This window comes from Accipiter gentilis, chromosome 21, assembly GCF_929443795.1.
Source record: "Accipiter gentilis chromosome 21, bAccGen1.1, whole genome shotgun sequence".
Taxonomy (NCBI): Eukaryota; Metazoa; Chordata; class Aves; order Accipitriformes; family Accipitridae; genus Astur; species Astur gentilis.
This window is the reverse complement of record NC_064900.1, coordinates 11,310,024-11,331,350: the sequence shown is the minus strand read 5'-3', so window position 1 is coordinate 11,331,350 and position 21,327 is coordinate 11,310,024. Positions and strand designations below refer to the sequence as shown.

At 38.9% G+C, this 21,327-nt stretch overlaps 1 protein-coding gene across 7 annotated transcripts in view; it reads left to right on the top strand.

Moving 5' to 3' along the window:
- Nucleotides 1-175: 175 nt before the first annotated feature.
- Nucleotides 176-21,327, top strand: part of IFT57 (intraflagellar transport 57) — a 33,880-nt gene continuing 12,728 nt past the window's right edge. For 6 of the 7 annotated variants that reach the window (XR_007509095.1, XR_007509096.1, XR_007509097.1 and 3 more), the window contains exons 1-11: nucleotides 176-396; nucleotides 2,667-2,829; nucleotides 4,008-4,126; nucleotides 5,070-5,160; nucleotides 8,434-8,502; nucleotides 9,057-9,179; nucleotides 13,506-13,577; nucleotides 14,175-14,306; nucleotides 15,246-15,308; nucleotides 17,119-17,185; nucleotides 18,434-18,597. Coding sequence is in view for 2 of the 7 variants with exons in the window: in XM_049824999.1 (XP_049680956.1) it covers nucleotides 182-396; nucleotides 2,667-2,829; nucleotides 4,008-4,126; nucleotides 5,070-5,160; nucleotides 8,434-8,502; nucleotides 9,057-9,179; nucleotides 13,506-13,577; nucleotides 14,175-14,306; nucleotides 15,246-15,308; nucleotides 17,119-17,185; nucleotides 18,434-18,597 (1,278 nt within the window). In the remaining 5 variants the exon portion in view is untranslated. The other variant, XR_007509098.1, reaches the window with a different exon arrangement.

The following is a 21,327-nucleotide window of genomic DNA, read 5'->3' as shown; positions in this document are numbered from 1 at the left end:
TGATTGGATGTTCAACCCGGCATGCCTCGCCGCCATTGGTGGTTCGCGCCGCGGAGAGGCGCGGCTTCTCGGCTCCCCGGGCTCCTGTGATTGGGTCAGGAGGCGGGCTTCGAGGCCGAGGCAGGCGGGGATTGGTGGGGAGGGTTGCCTCGGTTACGGGCGGCGGCGGCGGGGCTCCAAGATGGCGGAGGAAAGCGCGGGCGGCGGGGGGGTTCGGCGCGGGGCGGCGGCGGACCGGGACCGGGACCGGGACGATGAAGGGGCGATGGCGACGGAGCGGGGCCCGGGCGCGGCGTATCACATGTTCGTGCTGATGGAGGACCTGCTGGACAAGCTGAAGCTGCTGAGCTACGAGGAGGAGGCGCTGCGCCGCCACAACATGCGGCCGCTCTCCAGGTGCCCCTCGCCCGCTCCGGCTGGCGGCGGAGCCCGGGGGCGCGGAAGGCTCCACGCGTGAGGGGCCGCGGGAGGCGTCCGGCGGGTGTGCGCGGCTGGGTGAAAGGCCAGCGTCAGCAGGAGGAAACTTCGGGGGGCGATTAGGCCGCTGTGGTCAGGGGTGAGGGAAGGAAGGCTGGTTCTCAAGTGACAAGATGCCCGCGTCAAGTAGAAAACAGTCAACTTCACCGCTTCCCCTATGCTTCTGAAGCTTTCAAAACGGGAAGTCCCTCTAAAGGCTGATAAGTAAATGGTCACTTGGCCTTCCCTGTCCCCGGTAGATACTGAATATTTGCATGCCAGGGTATCTGTGCGAAAAAGAATTCTACCCCAGCTGAATTTCATGTATTCAGGGTAACTGTTTGTGGGCTGTGTGTATTTGTAAGGGGGCTTGGACCCGCTGTTTTTAAGTCTGGTTTGAGTCTAATACATATTTGTTTCATACTTTTTTTTAATTATGGTGGGGAGCCAGGAAACTTAGGAAACGGGACCAATGTGCTCCCAACATCCACGTGCCCAAACAGCTTTCAAATCCGTCTGTCAGTTTTAAGCAGGCTCCACAGCAGCATGCCACGCTTTCTGTAAGCAACAGTTTGGTAGGGGGGAAGAATGTAGTCCAAATTATTCTCTTGTTGGGAAAGAGGCTCGAGTATGAGCACAGTGGCTATAAGCTGGTTTTAGCCAGCTCTCTGACCATCAATATATTTGGAGCAAGGAAGCAAACCTTTGTCCACCTCAGCAAGCAGCCGTGTCTGTCAGGGGAAGAGTTTGGTTCCGAGTATCCAGTGTGCACACGATTTATGTTTTGGGGGGATTCACTGTGGTCTGATTTTATGGACAGAATTCTCCTTAGGACCACATCTTTCAGTTTAGTGTGATCCAAAATAGATTCAGTTTGCATACCTTGCTCTCTAAAGTAACCCAAAGCAAAGCAGGTGAGGCTGGGTGGAAGGATCACTTAAAAAACACACTCCTGAGCTGAGCTGATGCACTGATTTAGGTACACCAGCCTCTTTCCGCTCTTGAGGAATATGGGAAGGCGAAGAGGTTTGGGGAACTTTGGAGCAAAAGGAACTGCATGTATTGCTGTTGTCAGGAAGAGTATCTGTGGATGTTAAGAAGGGAACAGGAGGTGAGGTTACTGTGGTATAATGGGACGGATGAGGCCAATATGCAGAAAAAGGACACATCTCTTTAAGCAATGAGGCTTCACTAAATCTATTCTCCCCTCCTCAAGGAAGTGCCATTCAAGTTTTCATGCGGTCACTTGGTGCAAAGTTCATTTATTTATTTATTTACTTATTTTTAAAGAGGCATAATCATATACCCAAATACAGATATCTTTCTCTGTGCTATTTGTCTAAACTCCCTTTAAAGGGGAGCAATATGCACTTCTAAAGCATTTTTCAATGTGTTCTAAAGTAGATAAAAGATGAGACAAATCCACCCTGGCTTCTAGCATCATGGGTAACGGTATAAAGCTTTAGCAATGGATCATTTTAATTTTGTTTTTGAAGTAGGCTGTTAGCTGTGTGATGTTGACAGTAGTTATCAATCACTTTTGCTAATCTATTCAGAGGATGATTTTCAAATTTAAATTTTGTCTTGCACTGTAAATCACTTGCCCTGTGAACAATGCCTGAGATGTAGCAAAATCTTAGCTTATTTGTGGCCTACGAGTTGTTGGCAATTGCAGATCTTTGACTATTGATTATTTTGAGCTTTTAAGTATTTTATGTTATGCAAGGGACATTTGAATTAATCCATTGTATAGGCTCTTAATTAGTCAGTGGTGGTATTTTGTGAAGTGATGGGATGGATTCTGCATCCCTAAAATTAAATGGGAACAGAATTGAGCTCATCATGATTTGAGACTGCTCAGGTAAATAAGAGGAGTAACTTAGGTTTATGTGGAAATGTTAATTTGGTGGTGTTTAACTGAAGCTGTATAATCCTGCTGGCAGGGCAGAGGAGTACCCAGTTTCCATTTGATTCCTTGGAAGTCTAATGTTGATTAATAGCTTACTCAAAGCGGGAAACAGATGAGCTGCATGTAGAAAACATAATCTGCTGTGGTTATGTGTGAAACTAGACATCCTGAATTTAGTTCAGATGGATCACTCATTGAGAAAGTCAGTGAAGGAAACTACTTTCTAGCCTGTGCTGGCCTATAATGCTGTAAGAGCTTCAGGAGTTCAAAATATTTACCATTTTTTCTCCGTTTTAAACAGGCACTACTTTGCACTGCCCACTAATCCTGGTGAGCAGTTCTTTATGTTTTGCACACTTGCCGCTTGGCTGATCACTAAAGCGGGACATCCTTTCGAACAGCCACAAGAATATGATGACCCCAATGCAATAATATCAAATGTACTCTCAGAATTGCGATCATTTGTAAGTGTTGAACATGATGTTTTCCTAAGTGTATTTCAAGCGCATGCATCACCTTCAGAAATAACAGTAATGACACACTTCCTCTCCTGTCTGATTATGTTCCCAAGGATTGGACAGACTTTTCCTATGAATAAGTTTGTACTATGTTAATTAGTTAATTGGAAGTTTATACGGTCTATACCTACTTGCTAATTTTTTGGCACTACAAAAATGGTCTTACAGTATTATGATTCCAATTAGTTTTGTTCCACAATCTGTAAAATGGATTAAATTGGGCTTCTTGTAGTGCCACATATGTTGCTCATTTATAGTAGTGTAATTTACAAAGATTTTATCTGGAAAGTTTGCACAGTGCTTACGATCCTGATCCTGCCAAAGTCAATGGTATATAATTCATAGTGAAGGAAATGGTTTAGAATTGTATTTATGTCTTCTTCATTTTTTTTTGTTAAGGAGTAAAAAGCTGTGTAAACTGCCAGGAACTGTAGGGATTTTTTTCAATACACACACACAGACACACACAGAGACACACACACACACACAGAGACACACACACACACAGAGACACACACACACACCCCCCCACACACACACACACACCCACCCACCCCCTCCCCCAAGGGTCAGGAGAATATATTGACTTAGGGGAAGTATGATCTTAGAAAGATTATACTGTGGTGCAGCTGTGAATGATGTTAAGAACACTGTTCTCTGAAGGAGTTAAATCATAACAAACTAAGATGTTTACTCTGCAGGACATCACTAAATAAAATTAGAATATTTTATAAATAAAATCTAGAATAAACAGGCAGTGTCAAAAAGCCGGTGGTTAAGTCTCAGTACCTGAGTTTCTCCACAGCTGTTATTACTTTGCCAGGATGTCACTTGTGTGCTTGGCCATCTAGCTCCCTTAACAGTTTCTGACTCTTCTGCTCCCTATGAGTATCCTCTTACCAGGTGCTTTAAGATTTCTACACTGCATCTCTTTCTTGGGTTGTTCGGTTTTCCCTTCCACTGCCTGACTGGAGCTGCATAGGGGAAGAATATGAATTAACATTAGTAAAATCTTCATACACAATGGACATTTTGGTTTTAGTGTAAAAAATCTTGTTACCTCCCTGAGAGGAAACTCAGATTGATGGGTAGCCATTAGTAAACAGCTTATCTCTTTATTTTAGGGAAGACCTGTGGATTTTCCTCCCTCAAAATTAAAGGCAGGTTGCGGAGAGCAAGTGTGCTATGTTCTTGATTGTTTAGCTGAAGAAGCTTTGAAATACACTGGCTTTAGCTGGAAGAGGTATAGTACACTTTTAAGCATCCTCCCTTATGCATTGTTTTCCAGCAAACTAATGCAAGTTGTAATTGTAAAGACAAAACATGACTAAAAATGTTTTACTTGATGTTTCATGAGATGCAGAATTCAACTAGGCTTGAAGCAGTGGGACCAATTAATTCCTAACGCAATTTCACACAATTTAATCTATTACCGGAAAGGATGAGTTTGGGCCATTAATAGATTTAGCTAATTAATAAAGATTTGACTGATGACCCTTTTTTGGTCATTTTCCTGTGCGTAACTGCTTGTTAATCTGACAGCTGACTTGAAACATTTCATGTCCTTTTAGGTCCTATCAATCAATAGCTAAATTCTTGACCTCTTCAGTTGGAGGTACGCACAGTATGTGATCGTGTTACAAGTAGGCTACAGTAACTTTGAGTATTTAATCCGAAGGAAATCTTAGGAGAAATTAGATGACCAATAACTTCAAGTATATGAAAATTTCTTAAAATTTGTTCTTTATTTCATTCATTCTTTCTGATGGGTTTTGAAATGGAAGTAATTTCTATTTTGGAAATATTTTACTGTTATTTCTGTTTAGTACACAAATTCTGCTGTAGGCTGAAAATAAGTCTGTGGTGACTTGCACTTGAATGTTAAGAGGTTAGACCAAAAGAGAAAACAAATCAAAATTTACTCCCAAGATGTCTTTGTAGTATGAATATAGTGTACGGCTTAGCATAATAACTAACCCTTACTTTTAAGACCATCCAAGATAAACACTTTTAAGACTGAGTGTTAATTTTATTTGTTTAAGTATGTGAGACACTAATCACTGTCTAGTCATGTTCCACATCAACCATACTTCTCATTAAAAGTTTCATTTGCTTAGGAGCAACTTACAGAGGTATTCCTAATTTTCTATGTTTAAAAGCTCTGCTGTTGTTTGAACTAATTTCAGGCCAGCATATCCAACAGAAGAGCTAGAAGAAGAAGAAATAACAGAAGATGATGCCGAATTAACACTTAATAAACTGGAAGAGGATGTTGCGGTAGGTTTACCTGCCTGGTTTTTATTATATTAGTATTGGTCAACTATAAGGAAATTTTTACTCACTGCTCATTTTGTTTGGCTTTGTTTCAGAAGTCTTTTCTATTAGCTGTTCAATCGCCCTTTTTTCCTGCATCTCCATTCCTGCATCGTCAGCTTCTCTGTATAGTTTTTTGTTTCCTTTCAGATAAGGTTGTTAACTCTTCAGGACAGAGCATATATTCTTACATGCATTTATAGTTAATGTAAAGTGAAGTGGAATCTAACCATATATTAAAATTACATAGATTCACAATTGTTTGTTTTCTGCTGATACAAGCTGTTGATGTTAAACAAAACTTCAATCCCTGTTTACAGAATTGGCTAATACTAGGTTAAAATTTGCCCAGCGCTTAATTAATGGAATGCTCACTATTATAACTCAGATTTCACTGCAAATAGGAAACACTAACTTTGGTACTTAGTTGGTCTGAAAATTTGGGAACAAAGTAGATGGAAGAGAACAACTGGAAACAGAGCATTTGTTTAAAAACACCAACAAAGAGCTAAATAAAGGTTGCAGAATTGTTTCTGTAGACAAAGGTCATGGCAGCTCATCACTATATATTCCATGAATGGAATGGTAATATCCCATCATCCATTCTGACTGCAGTATCAGTCTTTCTGTGCATTTTTTAAATCCTTTTACCAACAAGCTGGCAATGTTTGAGGATCAACTGTTTTATTTATTCCTGCTTTTTAACCATAATAATTGCAGTGAAGTTGTCATGTCTATGAAATACACCTGTAGATTCAAATCTGCTTTTGGGACTTGCTGATGGATGGATGTTGAACGAAGTGTTTTCTTGCTGATTGACTTTCTCAGAAGATTTATTTTTATGAGAGATGGAGTCTCACTGTAAACTGGTAGCATAATGTGATCACAAGACATTGTCATTTTCACAGGCCTTTGTCAGTCTGCCTGAAGTGAGGTTTTTTACTGCTGACTTAAACAAGATTTTTCTGGAGAGAGAAGTTAGCTGAGGAAAATTAAAGTGAAAATTACAGAAAGAAGTTAGTTTCACATCCGATTTCTCCAAAAGCTGATGATTCTGTGCAAAATAAATGTAGATCAAAACTAAATTATTGAAAGCTGTGAGCCTGAAAGTGCTCACTTGCTGTGTCAGTAAATTAGTTGAGGAGAAAACATTTTTCTGGAGTGTTAAGGCCCAGCAATACGGGATAGAAAATGCCACAACTATCCCATTTTTGTGTTCACATTTTTCAAAGGTCATAAAAGTTGGAAATAGAATGCCAGTAATGTTATCATACGGTTCTGATTATAGTCCCAATTTATATGCCACAATAGTCCACAAGAATGTAACAGTTGAAGAGTTTGCTTCTCTTCTTCCTCTTCTCAGTTTTCCGAAGTGTTGCATTATTTTTCTCATTTTTATTAGCCAAGAAAAATTCCAAACTTCCTAAATTTCATCCAATATGCAGATATTGTGATGTGGATGTCTGGTCACATTTTTATCATCTTTGAAGTCTCCACAGAAAAAGTCTTGAATAATTCTGAGAAGAATAAGAGACATTCTGTATTGCATGTTTGACCAGCCTCAGAAATGCAAGCTGTTGGTAAAAAAGCTTTGAATATGAGAACAGTCAGCTGTCTGCTCTTTTCTGTGTCTTGTTAAGGTCTAAGCTGTTTAAATTGGGAAGTGGGGACGAAACAGTTAACTAAAGCACAGTTGAAACCCTTCAAAGAACCTCTGGATTTGCTCTCAGGTAGTATCTTGGGCCATGATTTTCACAACTAACATGTTCTATTAGCTGTTCCAAGTTTGTGTGTTAATAAAACCATTGAGCTAGGTTTATACCAAGTGGATAATCACTTTTTAGAGCCCCTAATGGTTCTACAGGGATTAATTATATGCGATGTAATTTTTTTGTCTCCGGTCCATTGTTGCTGCCAATATATTGATATGTCCTGGATGTATTAGCTGTATCCATATTTGAATTTAGCAGTATTTCTAGTAGTTAAATGCTAATGATGACGTTCATTGATTGTTCTTTGGTATTGATTCTTCTGAATAAGGTTGATGAGGCTGACGGAGACAAGCCTACTTCTGTAGATCTTGGGGAACTGTGTAGTCCATATTAGGTAGCCAACAGTAGCTAGTGAGGCTGGGTGTGCAAGGAAATCTGCACAGTTTGGTTTCTCAGTTCCGATAACTAGTATTGTTGCTGTTGTTATGGTAGTGTTGTAGTATGTTCTTATAAGTGCTTCACAAATATATATTGTCCATTTAGCAAAAGGTGGTCCCAATCTAGTCACCATTAATTTCTTGCAAGTATTCAGGGGACTAGGGGCCAAACATGCCAGAAGAAAATAAAGTGCTTCCTGTTAGTTAAAAACTAGGTAAGGTAGAGGAATAAGCTCCCAGGTTTTCATTAACTGAGTCTTGAAAGGTTTTACACTAAGACCTGTGTTATTGCAGCTTTCATGATTTGTCTAGACAGGAGGTGGATGATGAAATTTGACTTTGGTGGAGAAGATGGCTAACAGAAGAGCTACAGAAGGACAAGGTGTATAAGGGTGAAGTGTATGGGTGATAAAATGGCAGGTGAAATTCAGTATAGATAAATGGAGGGTAATGCACAGAAAAAGCAGCTTTACTTATGTAGTGATGGGCTCTGAGCTGATCATGGTCGCTGACGATTGCAATTCTGAGACTATAATAGAGAACTAAAACCATTAGCCCAGTATGTAGTGTCATGAGCAAGAAAACAAATCAATTGCCTCAATTTGAATTGTATCATTCTGCACACTTAAAATGTGGCATCATTCTGCATGTAGTGCAAACATCATCTTGAAAACTATGTTCAAGTCTGGTTGTAGTTTGGCTTTTGTTTTGTTTTGGTTTTATTTTTAATGCAAAGCTTTAGGAAACACATAAGAAATTACAGTTACCATACAACTACTGATAATTGCCCACTTGATGTGAGAGGGCTTAGGTTGTGGGGATTTTTTTGGTTGGTTGGTTTAGTTTTTAAATACTGTGGCACCCTGAGGGAAATGTGGGGTAGCTTTCATCTTTCAGCTTGTCCCAGATATTGTATCTCCTCATAAAATTTTAAGTAAATACAAGCTCCATTATCATAAACTCTCCATGTCTTGTTTTGTTCAGAAATACGGAATTTAATATTCGTTGTCCTGTGCTCCTGCAAAATAAAATTATGGAGAAAGATTGTGCAGTACTTACTGAAGTCTTACTTTTCAACTTCCCTTAAGGAAGAAGAGTCAGACAGTGAAGAAGATTTTATTGACCTGAATGTTCTAAAGGCACAAACGTACAGATCGGTAAGTTGTTACCCATCAGTCCTCTTTTGAGAGACTTTTACATCTGCAGCAGCAATTTATTTCTGTTGGATTTAAGTCTGAAAATCCTTGTATAGTCTAAACTTGAAAAAAAACATTCCAACTGAAATGAATCAGCTTATTTTAAAAGAAAAATATGCAGCCAGTTTCTAAACTGGTATCGCTGGAAGGTTGCTGGACACATTTGCAAGAAATTTTTGCAGAGGCTTTTAGGGAAACATGGTATTAGTTTCTTATATTTTGATAACCATCAACACCCCCCCCCCCCCCCCATTTCTGGAAGGTATTATAATTTCTTATTATATAAATGTAATTATTTTCAATTTTAAATATGATGAGAAGATATTTATTTTAATTCCTAATATTTATGAACTCAAAGAAAGCCATTAATCTGTTACATCTGTAGTCTAGATCATTCTTAGCTATAAGTATTGTTCTGAATATGAACACTGTAAGCCATTGTAACATGATTTCTAACAGTTCTCACTGTGTGTAACAACGATATTTTGTATATAAACTTTGTGATTTTTACACAGGACATGAATGACACTGCAAAGCAAGAAGAGATCTTACAGTCCACAACAGATGCAGCAGAGTGGAATCTGGAAGTGGAACGTGTGCTTCCACAGCTGAAAGTTACAGTCAGGACTGACAATAAGGTATGCAAGAATAGATTTGCATATGTACACATAGTGATTAAAGTGTTGTTTACTTTCCATTTACAATTTTTTTCTTTTGTCATGCCAAGAATTGTGAATAATGAGCTCTCCAGTGCTATCTTGTCTGAACCTTTGTCACTTACTTTGACCCTAGAAGCAATAATTTTCAGGTTTTTTTCCCAACATCATATAAGAATAATTTTTTCTGCTACTTACAGGGCACCTTATTTTTATAGATTTATTGCCATGTATTTATTCAGTGGAAACTTCTTAAATAGTTAAACATTTCCAATGTATTCACGCTTCTGAAAAATTATACCCTCAGTTTAGCAGGTATTAAAATATCTTCCTGGAAGAGAGCTGATAAAGTTCTTATCTTTCAACTGTTCCATTTGTCAACCACACGAAAGGTTGATTGTATGGAATTCATCTTGCTGAACTTTGCATGATAATAAAGTAGGTCTGTACCTCTGATCTAGTCATCATGGGCTCTCCTTATATTTAGCAAAAAGGAGTAATCTTTCAACCGATTTTACTTACCTATCCAGGTAATTACCTCAAGGTGAAATTCGTAATTTCTTAGAAATGTGTATTTCTCTCCATAATCTATTTCAAAGCGTCTAGAACGAGCAGCTTAGAAGTAGACTTCTATCTTTGACAAGTCCAAACCTAAGACCTATTCCTGGCATTGCCATAAGCATTCTTTCTAGGAGCTTGTAGAGCATACACAGATCAGTGCAGTATTGAAATTGCTCATTTGTAGTGACCTGGCTAGTTGGGGTGTTGGAGCAATCTGCAGCAGTGATACGGAATTCAATGAAAGATAATTATCTTGCCAAAAATAGGCTAAGCTCTCAACTGTCTGCTAAATTGCTTGCCTGTCTTACACTATACTGCATTCTTCTATGTGAAGAATTGCCTGGTTTGAGCCACCTTTCTGTGATCCTCAGCAAGTTCATTTGTTACAGAGAACAGGATGCTTGATTCTCACAGTAAGAAATTAAAGCTTAATAAAGACATACATGGAAAATTAAAGCCACTGTAGGAACTGACGTTTATTAGCTTACAGTTTAATGCACCATCTCTTGGCTTTAAGGAATATGTCAAAATGAACGTAAAAGAGGATTCTTCTTTTTCCAGCTTCTGTGCTTTCATACTTTCAGAAGTAACTGGAGAGAAGTGTTTGGTCTTCTTTCATTCTACAAGAAAAGCATCATATTCTGTTTCCCAAGCTGTACATGCAAACATAGTACTAGGAGCAGGTTAATAGTTTAATCAATGGCATTAGAAACTAGAACTTATTTGTAAAGTCCTGGGCAGGGGTGGGAGGTGGGGGCGAGGGTGGGGTGGGAGGGGTGGTGGTGGTGTTTTTATTTAAACTCCAAAGTTTGGCAAATTGTGAACAACTGTCACCAGACCAACAAAAGATCTTGAGTCTGCTGCAAACTTAAAACCCAACATAAGCACATTTTCTCTACTAGTCTTCATTTCGTTCTAGAAGAGAATAGTGGGCGGCAGCACAGTTGTAGACAGTGGGTGAACTTCATGGGTTGAACGGCTGTTGGAGATGCTCCACTGTGCTCTTCTGACATAGTACGACAGAAGCACCGGTCCTGTGGTAGTTATGTGCATGTCCTAAGCAGGGGGATGGCCTCACTTCAAATCAGTGGAACTGCCTGTGATTGAAGGATGGTACATGTTTAAGTGTGCAGCTGTTTTAAGCCAGGATTTGTTTTGTACCTGTACAGTATAAGTGGCTGTGTCCTGGGAATCGGGAATTCTTCCTCTTGCTCAGGTGCTGCACCCCAGCCCCGTGTGCCTGGGGACCCGTGGGTCCCCATCCCAGCCTGATGGATGCAGCTGCTGCTTCTTTACTGTTTGCACATTCAACCAGTAGCAAAGTTAAGCATGTATCACACAGACACACAAAGGACCCTGACGTGGCCAGCTACACAAACTGCCATAAGCAAGGCCCTGTCTTCAACAGCACTTGTAGGACTCCCATAAAATATAAGTCTAGACAGCCAGGCCCCCTTCCTCCTCTTTGGCTAATTAAGATTGAAGTTCAGTAGTGAAAGCGCACACCCCCTTCTCTAGATTCACAAGCATATGCACTTCATAGATCCCTCAACTATTGCCATGGTCCTTCTGTCTGTCTGATCCCCCTGCCTGGATCCTAGGCGCTCTTAACTGTTTCAGTGCTTTTCTACTGGCTGGTTAGTCCAGCTTGATGCTTGCCAGCAAACAGATGCACACACTCGTGCGCTTGTCTTAAGGGCAATCTATACTTGTGGGTCCTCCTGAATACTAGCATATACCCAGGCCTGGGTCTATGGCCTACTACTCGACAGCTAGTTCAGTTTTAAGTCTGCCATTGAATTTTACACGTGCACAGCGGGTTTAGGGAAGATGCAAACACTTGCCTGTCCCCACCGCAGCAGCTAGCAACAGCAACATGGGCTTGTGACCTGCAGTCCTGCTCCAGCTGCTGACACTGAGCCCCTCACTTGCTTTACTCATACCGGTCCTTCCCAGTAGCTGGATTTTGAGACACATACCAGTCCTGCCGTGGTGGCTGAGACCCTCACCTGCTCCTGTGGCTGGCACTGAGACCCCCACTCTCTCTGGCTGCAGACACCACAGGCCTGGGACATGTGCAGCCGTGGTTTGATTCCAGTTGCTGGCCCCATATCCCCTCTCACTAGCAGCAGGCACTTAGTCCTTGCAGCACTCATACACACGTGGGACAGAGAGTGAGATTGCACAGGAAGATAATTAAAAAAGAATTTAATAAGAAGGTAGGACAGACTGCAGTGATCAGGCCCAGGGCTCAGTCAGACAAGTGGACTGACTGGCAAGAGTTTACACATGACCAGCAGCCCCTCTTATACCCTCTCTGCTCCCCACTTTTCTCCTCCCCAGTCCTCCCCCTGCACGTTCCTTCATCAGTTTGCATAGTTGCACCAATCCTCCTCCCGAATATCCAGAACCCCCAAGCTTGCATTCTTACCAGTTGCAAGGGCCAGGTTCACCTTCTTTGAAGTGATGCTTGCAGTTTCTTGATAGCCCATCAGTTAGTGTGACTGATGAGCTTTGTTTCTTGTCTCCCTTTGTGTTTGTCTGACAGGTCTGTGTCTCCATAGGTTTTGGTTTTTCCCCTCCCCTTTTTCCTTCCCATCCCATTTTGACAAGGTCCTCAATCAGTTAATTGTACTGATAGAAACATTCTCACACTCCACATGCCCTTATCCATTAGTGTAACTGGCCAGGTTTGTTTCTTGTTACTGCTTCCATTGTTGTTTGTCAGTCAGTTTTGTGCCTCTCTATGTTTTGCTTAGCATCCTTTTTGACAAGGTCCCTGATCAGATAATCTTACTGAAGCAAACACTGTCACCTTCCATGTATCCTTACAGTGCCTATTTTACAAGGAAGTCTCCTAAGGTTTGATTTCAAGTAATACAGATTTATTAACATCACTCTTTTTTTAACACCTAGACCAGTACAGTGCCAAAAGCTCAAAAATCTTAAAAATATTTTTTAGCATGTTCAGAAACACAATACTGAAATAGCAGTAATTCTGCAGTGCTGCTACTCTGCTTCGTTTTGAACTCGGTCTGGCTGTAGCTGTGCTTTGGTCCAGGAGATGGAAAATGTTTGCATTGATAAGGAAAAATTTGTGATAAAGCTTGGGAACTGGAACTGATTTCTAAGTAAAAGAAGCCTCCTATCAAGTTAAAACAGCACCTTTTCTCATCCCTAAGTCCATGTATATTTCCTATGACCTAGAAGCTGCAAATAATTTTCCCCCTTCTAATTTTCTCCCACTATCAAAAATAAGCTTAAGTATTTCTGCCTCTTTCATTTCTTTCCATTCTTCTCCTGATAATAGTAAAGGACTGAGTAGAAAGAGAAGATCTGATAGTCTGGAACTGGTAGGTGTTGGGCATTTGAAGCACTCATTTTGTCTAACAATAAGCTGAGCTAGTGCAGCTATAATCAATATTTTCAGTATTTGTGCCCAGAGTGGTTTCTAGCAGAAATAGTTCCATGAAGATCAAACAGACTAAAAAGCATAGCTACTATGGCATCAGTGAGGATGTCAGTGTGTGTTTATGGATCCAAGTGTCACATGTGACATATAGGAGATTTATAAATTGTGTCACATTAAGCAAGTGCCTCTGGATATGAACATGTCAGTGGCAGAATGATACACGGTAATAGTATAAAAGAGAACTGACCCTGCCTTGAATACCAGCCTTTGTTTAGTAACCGGAGAAAGTTAAAAGTTTTACTTACTTCTGTTTTACTTTGTGGCATCTTTTTTAGGATTGGAGGATTCATGTAGATCAAATGCATCAGCATAAGGAAGGAATTGAATCTTCTTTGAAAGAAACTAGGGTATGTCTTGTATGCACAGAATATTTCACTGATCTGTCAGCATTTTTATTTTTTATTTGATATACGTTAAGAACTAAATTGATATTTTTTTCATTTTATTTTGTGCTAATGCTGTAAAACTAAAAAGGGAAACATATGATAATGATGATTAGGGGCAGTGGGACTGGCAAAATATCTTGTGGTAAAGAGTTGTATATGTGAGGTTTAACAGGGATATTAGGGTTCATTAACATATGCATTACCCTAAGTACATCCTGACTACAGAGGGCAAAATAGAATAATACAATAATACAATTTGAAAATAAGTGCTGATAAAAAACCCAAAATACTGTCAAATCCTGTTGTTAGAGTAATTTACTGACATTGACATTTGTAATTAATTGAAGGGGGAGAGTGATGGAAGCAGTAAAGCTTGAAATGAGTGTTTTGGAGGTGGGCAAACCAGAAAACATTAGCAGTAATTTTTTCTTACAGCATTTCTGTACTATTTTTCTCTCTTACTTGTAGGTTTCAATATCCTTTCTTAATTACAGCACCATTTTAATACTCTTTGCATACTATCTGTATGCTGTCAACTCACAGAATATGATTTTCTAGGGTTACCTTGACAAACTCCATAATGAAATCAGCAGAACATTGGAAAAGATCAATAGCAGGGAAAAGTACATCAACAATCAGTTGGAGCACTTGGTTCAAGAGTACCGTTCAGCACAAGCCTTGCTGAGTGAGGTAAGCACTGATCTTTTGTTGTTGCCTTCTCTAGTATTAACTTGCTATTAAGTGAGGACGACGGCAAAGAAGATACGGAGGAGTTATCCGTGAATTCTGCTGTTGGATATAAAGCAGGGGAAATGCTGATTGGCTGTCAAATTATATAGTTTTTAAGCTAAACTAGCAGTTTTTATTCAACTCATCTACAAGGGAAAGTAAATGGATTTTGCCTGAATATTATGTAAATCTGTTGCCAATCTTGAGCAGCTAGTAAATTGCTAGTTCTGCTTTCCACGTGAAGTTCACACATCTGTGATGACTGGAAAAAACTACAGTCTCAGTCCAGCACTCATCTCCTATATTGATTACTCATGCTAATGTGCACAAAGCCCTCCAATTACTTCTTTGCTTCATTTAGTTTTATGCCAGTAGAGTGCTGTTTGAGAAGCTTTTTGATCCCCTAGTTAGGAGGCCTGTATAAGCTGCCATTTGGCTAGCCCTCCTATTTGTGGACATAACATTAAAATAAGGCTAACAGGATTTGATGTCTGTGCTTTCTGTTTTCCTTACTGTTAAACTTTTAAGAAACTTCAAGATAGTAATTTACTGTTGATGAAGAAGTATTCTGGGTTTCAGGATTCAATTTTGTCTGCATTCTGGCAAATCTTCTTTATGTTTATTTCCTCATGTAAATGGTTAGAAAACATACTTCTTATTGTGTATGTATTAGGGCTATTACATTTTTTTAAACCACTTTAAATTTTTGAATGATAGTTATTAGAGGGGCTGAGGTTTCAAGCCTGTCCTCATATGTGTAGCACTGTAAACATCATTGGGACTTTGTAGGAGAGTTTCTGGAATTGGGACTTGTGAGAGCAAGTTTTGGTGTTCTCTCTGAGCTATCTGCATATATCTCTTCAGCTTTGTCTTTACAGCAGAAAACATGTTTCTTTCCAGGCTAAAGAGAAGTACCAAGAGGGAAGTGGAGGAGTAACTGAAAGGATTAGAGTGCTTTCTGAGGTACAACACATCTTCACGTAAAACAATCTTCAGAGAGTTGTCATTTAGTGTTTGCAGTTTTATAAGGCCCGTTCTTTTTGATTCGTTCTTGTCTTAATCTGTTTGTTTAGTGGAGGTGATCTAGTCCAGTCCCTAAATTTTAAACCCAGGCTGCCATTGATTTTTAACTTGTGAATTTGGGCAAACTATTGAGCTCTTAATTTCCCCAGTTTGTAAAAGACGGTAAATGTTCTGTATTTTATAACCTGTGTCCTAGAATTATTGAGGATTAATCAAATCATGTCCATAAATTCTTTGGAAGAAGAAGAGCTTAACTCTTATTTTTAGTTAAAATTAACAATTTGAAATTTTCATCTTCCAAGCACTTAAAAGCAGTATTTGACTAAATATCAACTTTTCCATACCAGTCAAATTATCTTAATACCTAAAACTGGTTTTCTTCTGTTTTTTTTTTTTTTTTCTTTAAATCTGTGCTCTGACAAATTTAAAGAAAAATACCCAGACTCCTAACTGCCTCAAGCATGTTGACTGTTTCACGGCATTTCGTTTAGAATTACTGCCTGATTTCCAAATATTTCAACCCTTTGTCAATTCAGAAATTATTTTTTTAATGTCTCTGTTGTTTCGGTTTGAAAAACCCACTTTACTTAATAGACAATAAAGTGTCTGAAATAGTTACATAAAATAGATCACACCATAAGAACATGCTGGAAATTGTAAAACAATTTTGAGATGTTTTAGAATAGAATAGTTCAGTTGGAAGGGACCTACAATGATCATCTAGTCCAACTGCAATATGTAATACAGCAGTTTAATGAGAGTTTTCTAGCGAAGATTTCTGGGTGAATGGATTCTGCCGAATTAGAGCTTCCTTCTACTTCACTCTCAAGTAAGTAAGTTTGAAAAAGAGAGTACTTTACGATGACTTCAGATTTATAATGTGTTTGTGCTTTGGAAGTTATTGATTAATTAGTAACGATGAACATCTTACTAGCTGACAGCCTTCAAGCTAATGTAGATGCAGTGGTGCATATCTGAGATAAACTAGACACATCAGATATTACTACTGATCTGCTTTCAAGCATGCAATCAAATCTCAGCCCACTTGGCGATACTAGTACCATTGTAGGTACGTAATAACAATGCAGGAATTTTTCTTCTTTGTTACTGAAAAGGCTTATTGAAGCCTTAATGAAGAGCCATTTTTATATTATAGACAAAAATACCGAATTATTACCTAGGCTGTACCTTAGAATCATATATTTGCTTTCTATTCATTGTCTACAAAGGGAAACTGGTTGATAGATAGTGCTGAAATGCGCTTTTATTCTTCATACACACATTTTACATACCCACCAGTGCCAGCAGGCTTGACTGCTGCACCTTCTTTTGCTGGAGTGCTGTTTCTCAGGTTTCCACCATCACCTGCTGAAGTCCTAACTTCCAAAAGGGCAGCTGGCATGGTCATTTGGTGAATCTTGGTCTGCGGGGACATTGGTTCCTATCTTCCATCCAGCATCACACTGCAACACTTACACTGTTGTTTTTATTGTTTTGGGATGCACAGATTCTCAGTAACACCATGCTGTCTGGCCAACTTGTTGTTCTTTTTCCTGTAATTTTTACATTAATTTATTTACAGTTAAATTTTTCTTAATGTTTGAAAAAAATTGTTCCTCTGTATGCAACAACTAAGATTAGTTCTTTTTTTTTAACTAATGCAGTTATTCAGCAGAGAGGGGTTTTTTTGTTTTCTTTTTTTAACTTGACATTCATCTTGTTTAATTAAGAAAAAATTATCTATTTTAAGATTACAGAAGTATTAGAGAGAGTAAAGCAGGAAACGGAAGAGAAAGGAAGCAGTATGACCGATGGTGGTAAGTATGGTTTTGCCTCAAACCAAACACCTGTTTTCTCAGTTACAGGTACATAACTTGTCCTTTATTAAAGAAAAATAAAACAAGACCAGAATGAGTGACTAGTCTAAAATATCAGTATTAAAATCTTAAAAGGTGTCTTAAGAAAATCAGGAGTCTAAACCTCTTTGAAAAGGTTATGCAAGTCTGCAGAAGGTAGAGATTCCAGAATTTCCCCCTATTTCCCCCTTTGGTAAATTATTTATAAAAATCTAAAAGAAGGGGGGGTGGGGGGGCGTGTCTCTGCTTTAAAGTTATCAACTCACTGGAAGAAATTCACACATTACAAGTTCAAGCCCTTTTACTCTGAAACAGTTACTGGCAGTAGCTGTTAGATTCCCTGACTAAGGCTGCCTGGAGTCAGTAAGAAAATTGATTTTGGTGTTTTGATGTTTGCGCTTTTTTAATATTTAAAACTGCATACCTATTTGAATTAGTTTGTCTCGGACTTGGGATTTGGTGGTTTGAGATTTTTCCTGATAAATGCATTCTGTTGCAAATGCATAAGGAGTATGAATGCAGAAATAAATTGATGCATGTTACAGGAGGGCTAAATATGCAAGCTGTATCCATATTTAACTGTATCCATTACAGCTAATTGACCTAACTAGTTGTAAGCGTTACTGTTTAAGGAAATTTTGTGCACCCTTGCTTCACTGTGAAGGAGCTACTCACCTTCCTCGCAACACCTTTTCTGTATTATGGCATGGCCAAGGGTCAGGATAGCATCTAGACCCCAGAATTGTAAGGGGCAATATGATGCAGCAGCAGCATCCCTAGGGTGATATTAGTGGGAAGCGAGGGATTAGAAACAAAGTATGAAGCACAAAACATTTTAATAGCTGTTCACGGGTAAGATGACATCCTGCTGAAGGTGTCTTGTGTTCTCTACCAAACCCCAAGTCAGCTATCGGGATGAGGCTTTCAACTGAGCAAAGGCATCATTGACAAACCTATCTTAATGTTGATGCACATCTTTATGCAGATCTTAGATGTCAAGAAGACAGCAAAATTGTCATTGCCTATTTCTATCTTTAAAGTGTCTTGCTTATTAAAAATGATGTATCGGTACAATCAAGTCTTTAGAGTAGAACGCCCTTTTGTTCATTCAACTCTTCAATTTTAAGGAGTGAATTATAGGAAATAATGCTTTTGTGTTAAGTAGCTGACAGTTGTACTGTTACCTTTTTTTTTTTTTTTTTTGAACAGCTCCTCTAGTGAAGATTAAACAAGCCTTAACAAAACTGAAGCAAGAAACTGTTCAGATGGACATACAAATTGGTGTAATGGAACACACATTACTCCAGTCAAAGCTGAAAGAGAAATCCAATATGACTAGAGATATGCATGCAACAATGATTCCAGAAGCCACAGTAGGTACCTATTAAAATTGTTTGGAGCTGACTTAGTTTGCCCAAAATACAGTTTTCTACAGTTTGCTTTTTTGTTCATTTTGAGGTTTCCTTTTTGTTGGGAGAGCGTGGAGTTCTGTTTTTCTTTTTTGTTTTTTTTTCACAAGATGCTTGTCATGCGTTTCTCAAAAGTAACATGCACAGTTTGGACTCAACATGGAGCCATGTTTAGTTTTGTGCTGTAAAGATTTACTGCAGATCCCTTCCAAATATACTAATAAATTCTTATTAATGAACATGTCTCTACTTCATTGGAGAATGTTATGTAGTGTGAAAGTCTACAGAATGATACTGACAGTGTGTAATCTTGATATTCTACAGTGCTGAAAGAAAAAATTGCTTGTAAAGGACTTGAAAGGAATTTAAAATGTCTATTCTTGCCATTTACATAGATTTAGTATAAAGTATTTAATTGATGATAGTGAAATAATAAAGCATTACCCTTTCTAAAAGGCTGGGTCAAAATTGGTATCAGCTGCAAGTAAAAGTGAACTGTTGCTTTGAATTGAAGTTTATGAACTAAGCAACAAACTAATGTTTCAATAATATTGGCATGCTCCTAGAGCAGCCATACACAAATTTGTGAAAGGACAATCACCTTATTCCTCACATTGTTTTTTTGTTTTGTTTTGTTTTGAGTAGTCCTCTAGATAGACTGTTATGGATGGTTTTTGTAATTATTTTTTCATTGCCTCTAACAGAAGCAATGATAACAAAATCTATATAAGACCGAAGAATGTAGAAAGTACAGTTTGGAAATTACTGTTGGCTTTCTAATTTTTTTCCATGTGTCATCACTGTTTCAGACTCACTTTATATTAGGATTGGGCCAAACGCTGCTTTCATTTATAGTATGTCATAGAGCTCTGTGGACATAATTTGGATTATTCTTGGTTTCCGTTCTTGTGTCAGAACACCTAATTTTGATCTCTGTTAAGGAAAAATGTTGCCAAATCTAGTTGTGTAATACAGAATGAGAAGAAAAATGTAGGAGGAAAGGGTTGGAAATGTAACGGCAATGGGGAGCTCCCTTTGTCTTGGTAAATGTGTAGGTAGGGAGTGATTCTAGAAGTTATTGGTAATGAAGGAGCGTGGAACAAAGAAATAACCTTATTAAAGTATTAGTACATCCTTTTGGTTACCATTGTTCATAAGCTATGGGCAATATTGGTACAATTCCAGTGATATTAAAATCCTCCCCTAACTTCTGTATGCAATTCCATTCATCTTACAATTAATTTCTCTCACTCAAAGGTGGGCAGTATTTTGCAAATTCAGTGGATCACTTCTGTGTCTGAAAGTCAAGACACTTGACACAGTAGTACCATGAGCCAGTTTCTTAACTTTGTTTTGCTTCGGTATTTCATTTGCCAAAAAGAAAAAGCCCTAAACCCATCAGATTTTAATAAGTGAAAAGCTATATGTAAATGTCAACTGTAATAATTTACCTGTGCAAGCAACTGCTGAAAATCTCTGTGAATCACACTGGAAATCGGTTTCCAACTTCTTTTGCTGCCTACCTATATCCTCCCACACTCAGCTTAAATTAGAAAAGTTATTATTCATGTTCCCTTTGTTAGGTGGTGTTGCTACTGCATATTTACTTTAACAGTGAGTTTACTTCAACTTAAGATAAAGCAATCCCCTTCTGCATTGCCTGCAAAGCAGCTCACTGACGCTTTTGGATTGCAAACGTTGTGCTGTATAAATGCTGTTTATGTAAATACTTTCCCCTCAAAACTCCTCCTTCATGCTAATATAACAAACACAATTAATCAAAAACCTTCCCTTATGAATTGAGCCTCTTATTCTATTAGAAGTGAATCTGTTGAGACAAGCATGGACAAAAACCCTCTAATGTGGTAGAAAAATCTCCGGAAGAAAAGCTAGCCTCCTTTATGCGAAAGTAATTCTAAAACAGTGTGCTAATTATACGCAATTAATCTACATTATTTTTCACGGTGCTGTCTGAAACTGCATTAATCTAAGCAGGACGCTTCTGTTGTTGTCTGAAGAGTGATACGTGGCCCTTAATTGTCATCTGGCAAAGAATGGCATTTGCCCATTTAGACAAGTAAAACCACTTGACCCTGCTTTGAAAGCAGTCTTACTGATCCAGCAAGTGGCCACACCACCTTCCTTAAAAGCATGTGGAGAGCAATGAGGTCTGTCACAAGCAGCCTGAAAGACTGTTCTAAAAAAGCAATTATCTGTGTAATTATTCCACTGCTGGATCAATGCAGGAAGCAGAAGCCACATTAAAATTAAATCACTTGATTCACATTATTTCATACATTGCTCATTATCTAGCAATGTCAGAACTGACAACCAACAAAACGAAGGTGTCCCTAAGTTAGTAGGATGCGTGTGAAGCTGTGCTGTGCTATAAAACAGTCTCTCTTCTGAAGAATATTCGGGGCAGAAGGACTTATTCCTAAGGGTTAACTTTTATATACAGCTATCCTCTTCCAAGGTCTCTTACCATTTTCAGTCCTCTGAAATACATCAGCGTGGAGGCACGGTGTCACGGCTATATGTCATGTAGAAGCCAAATAGAAGCTAGCTGTAGACAGATCCAGAAGTAGCGCAGAAGGACAAACAAGGAGTTTCATTTGCTGAATCTGGTTAGAGAAGCCATGGGTTTTGTCCTTGCCATGAGGACTGCAATAGTTCTCACATATGGCCCCAGGG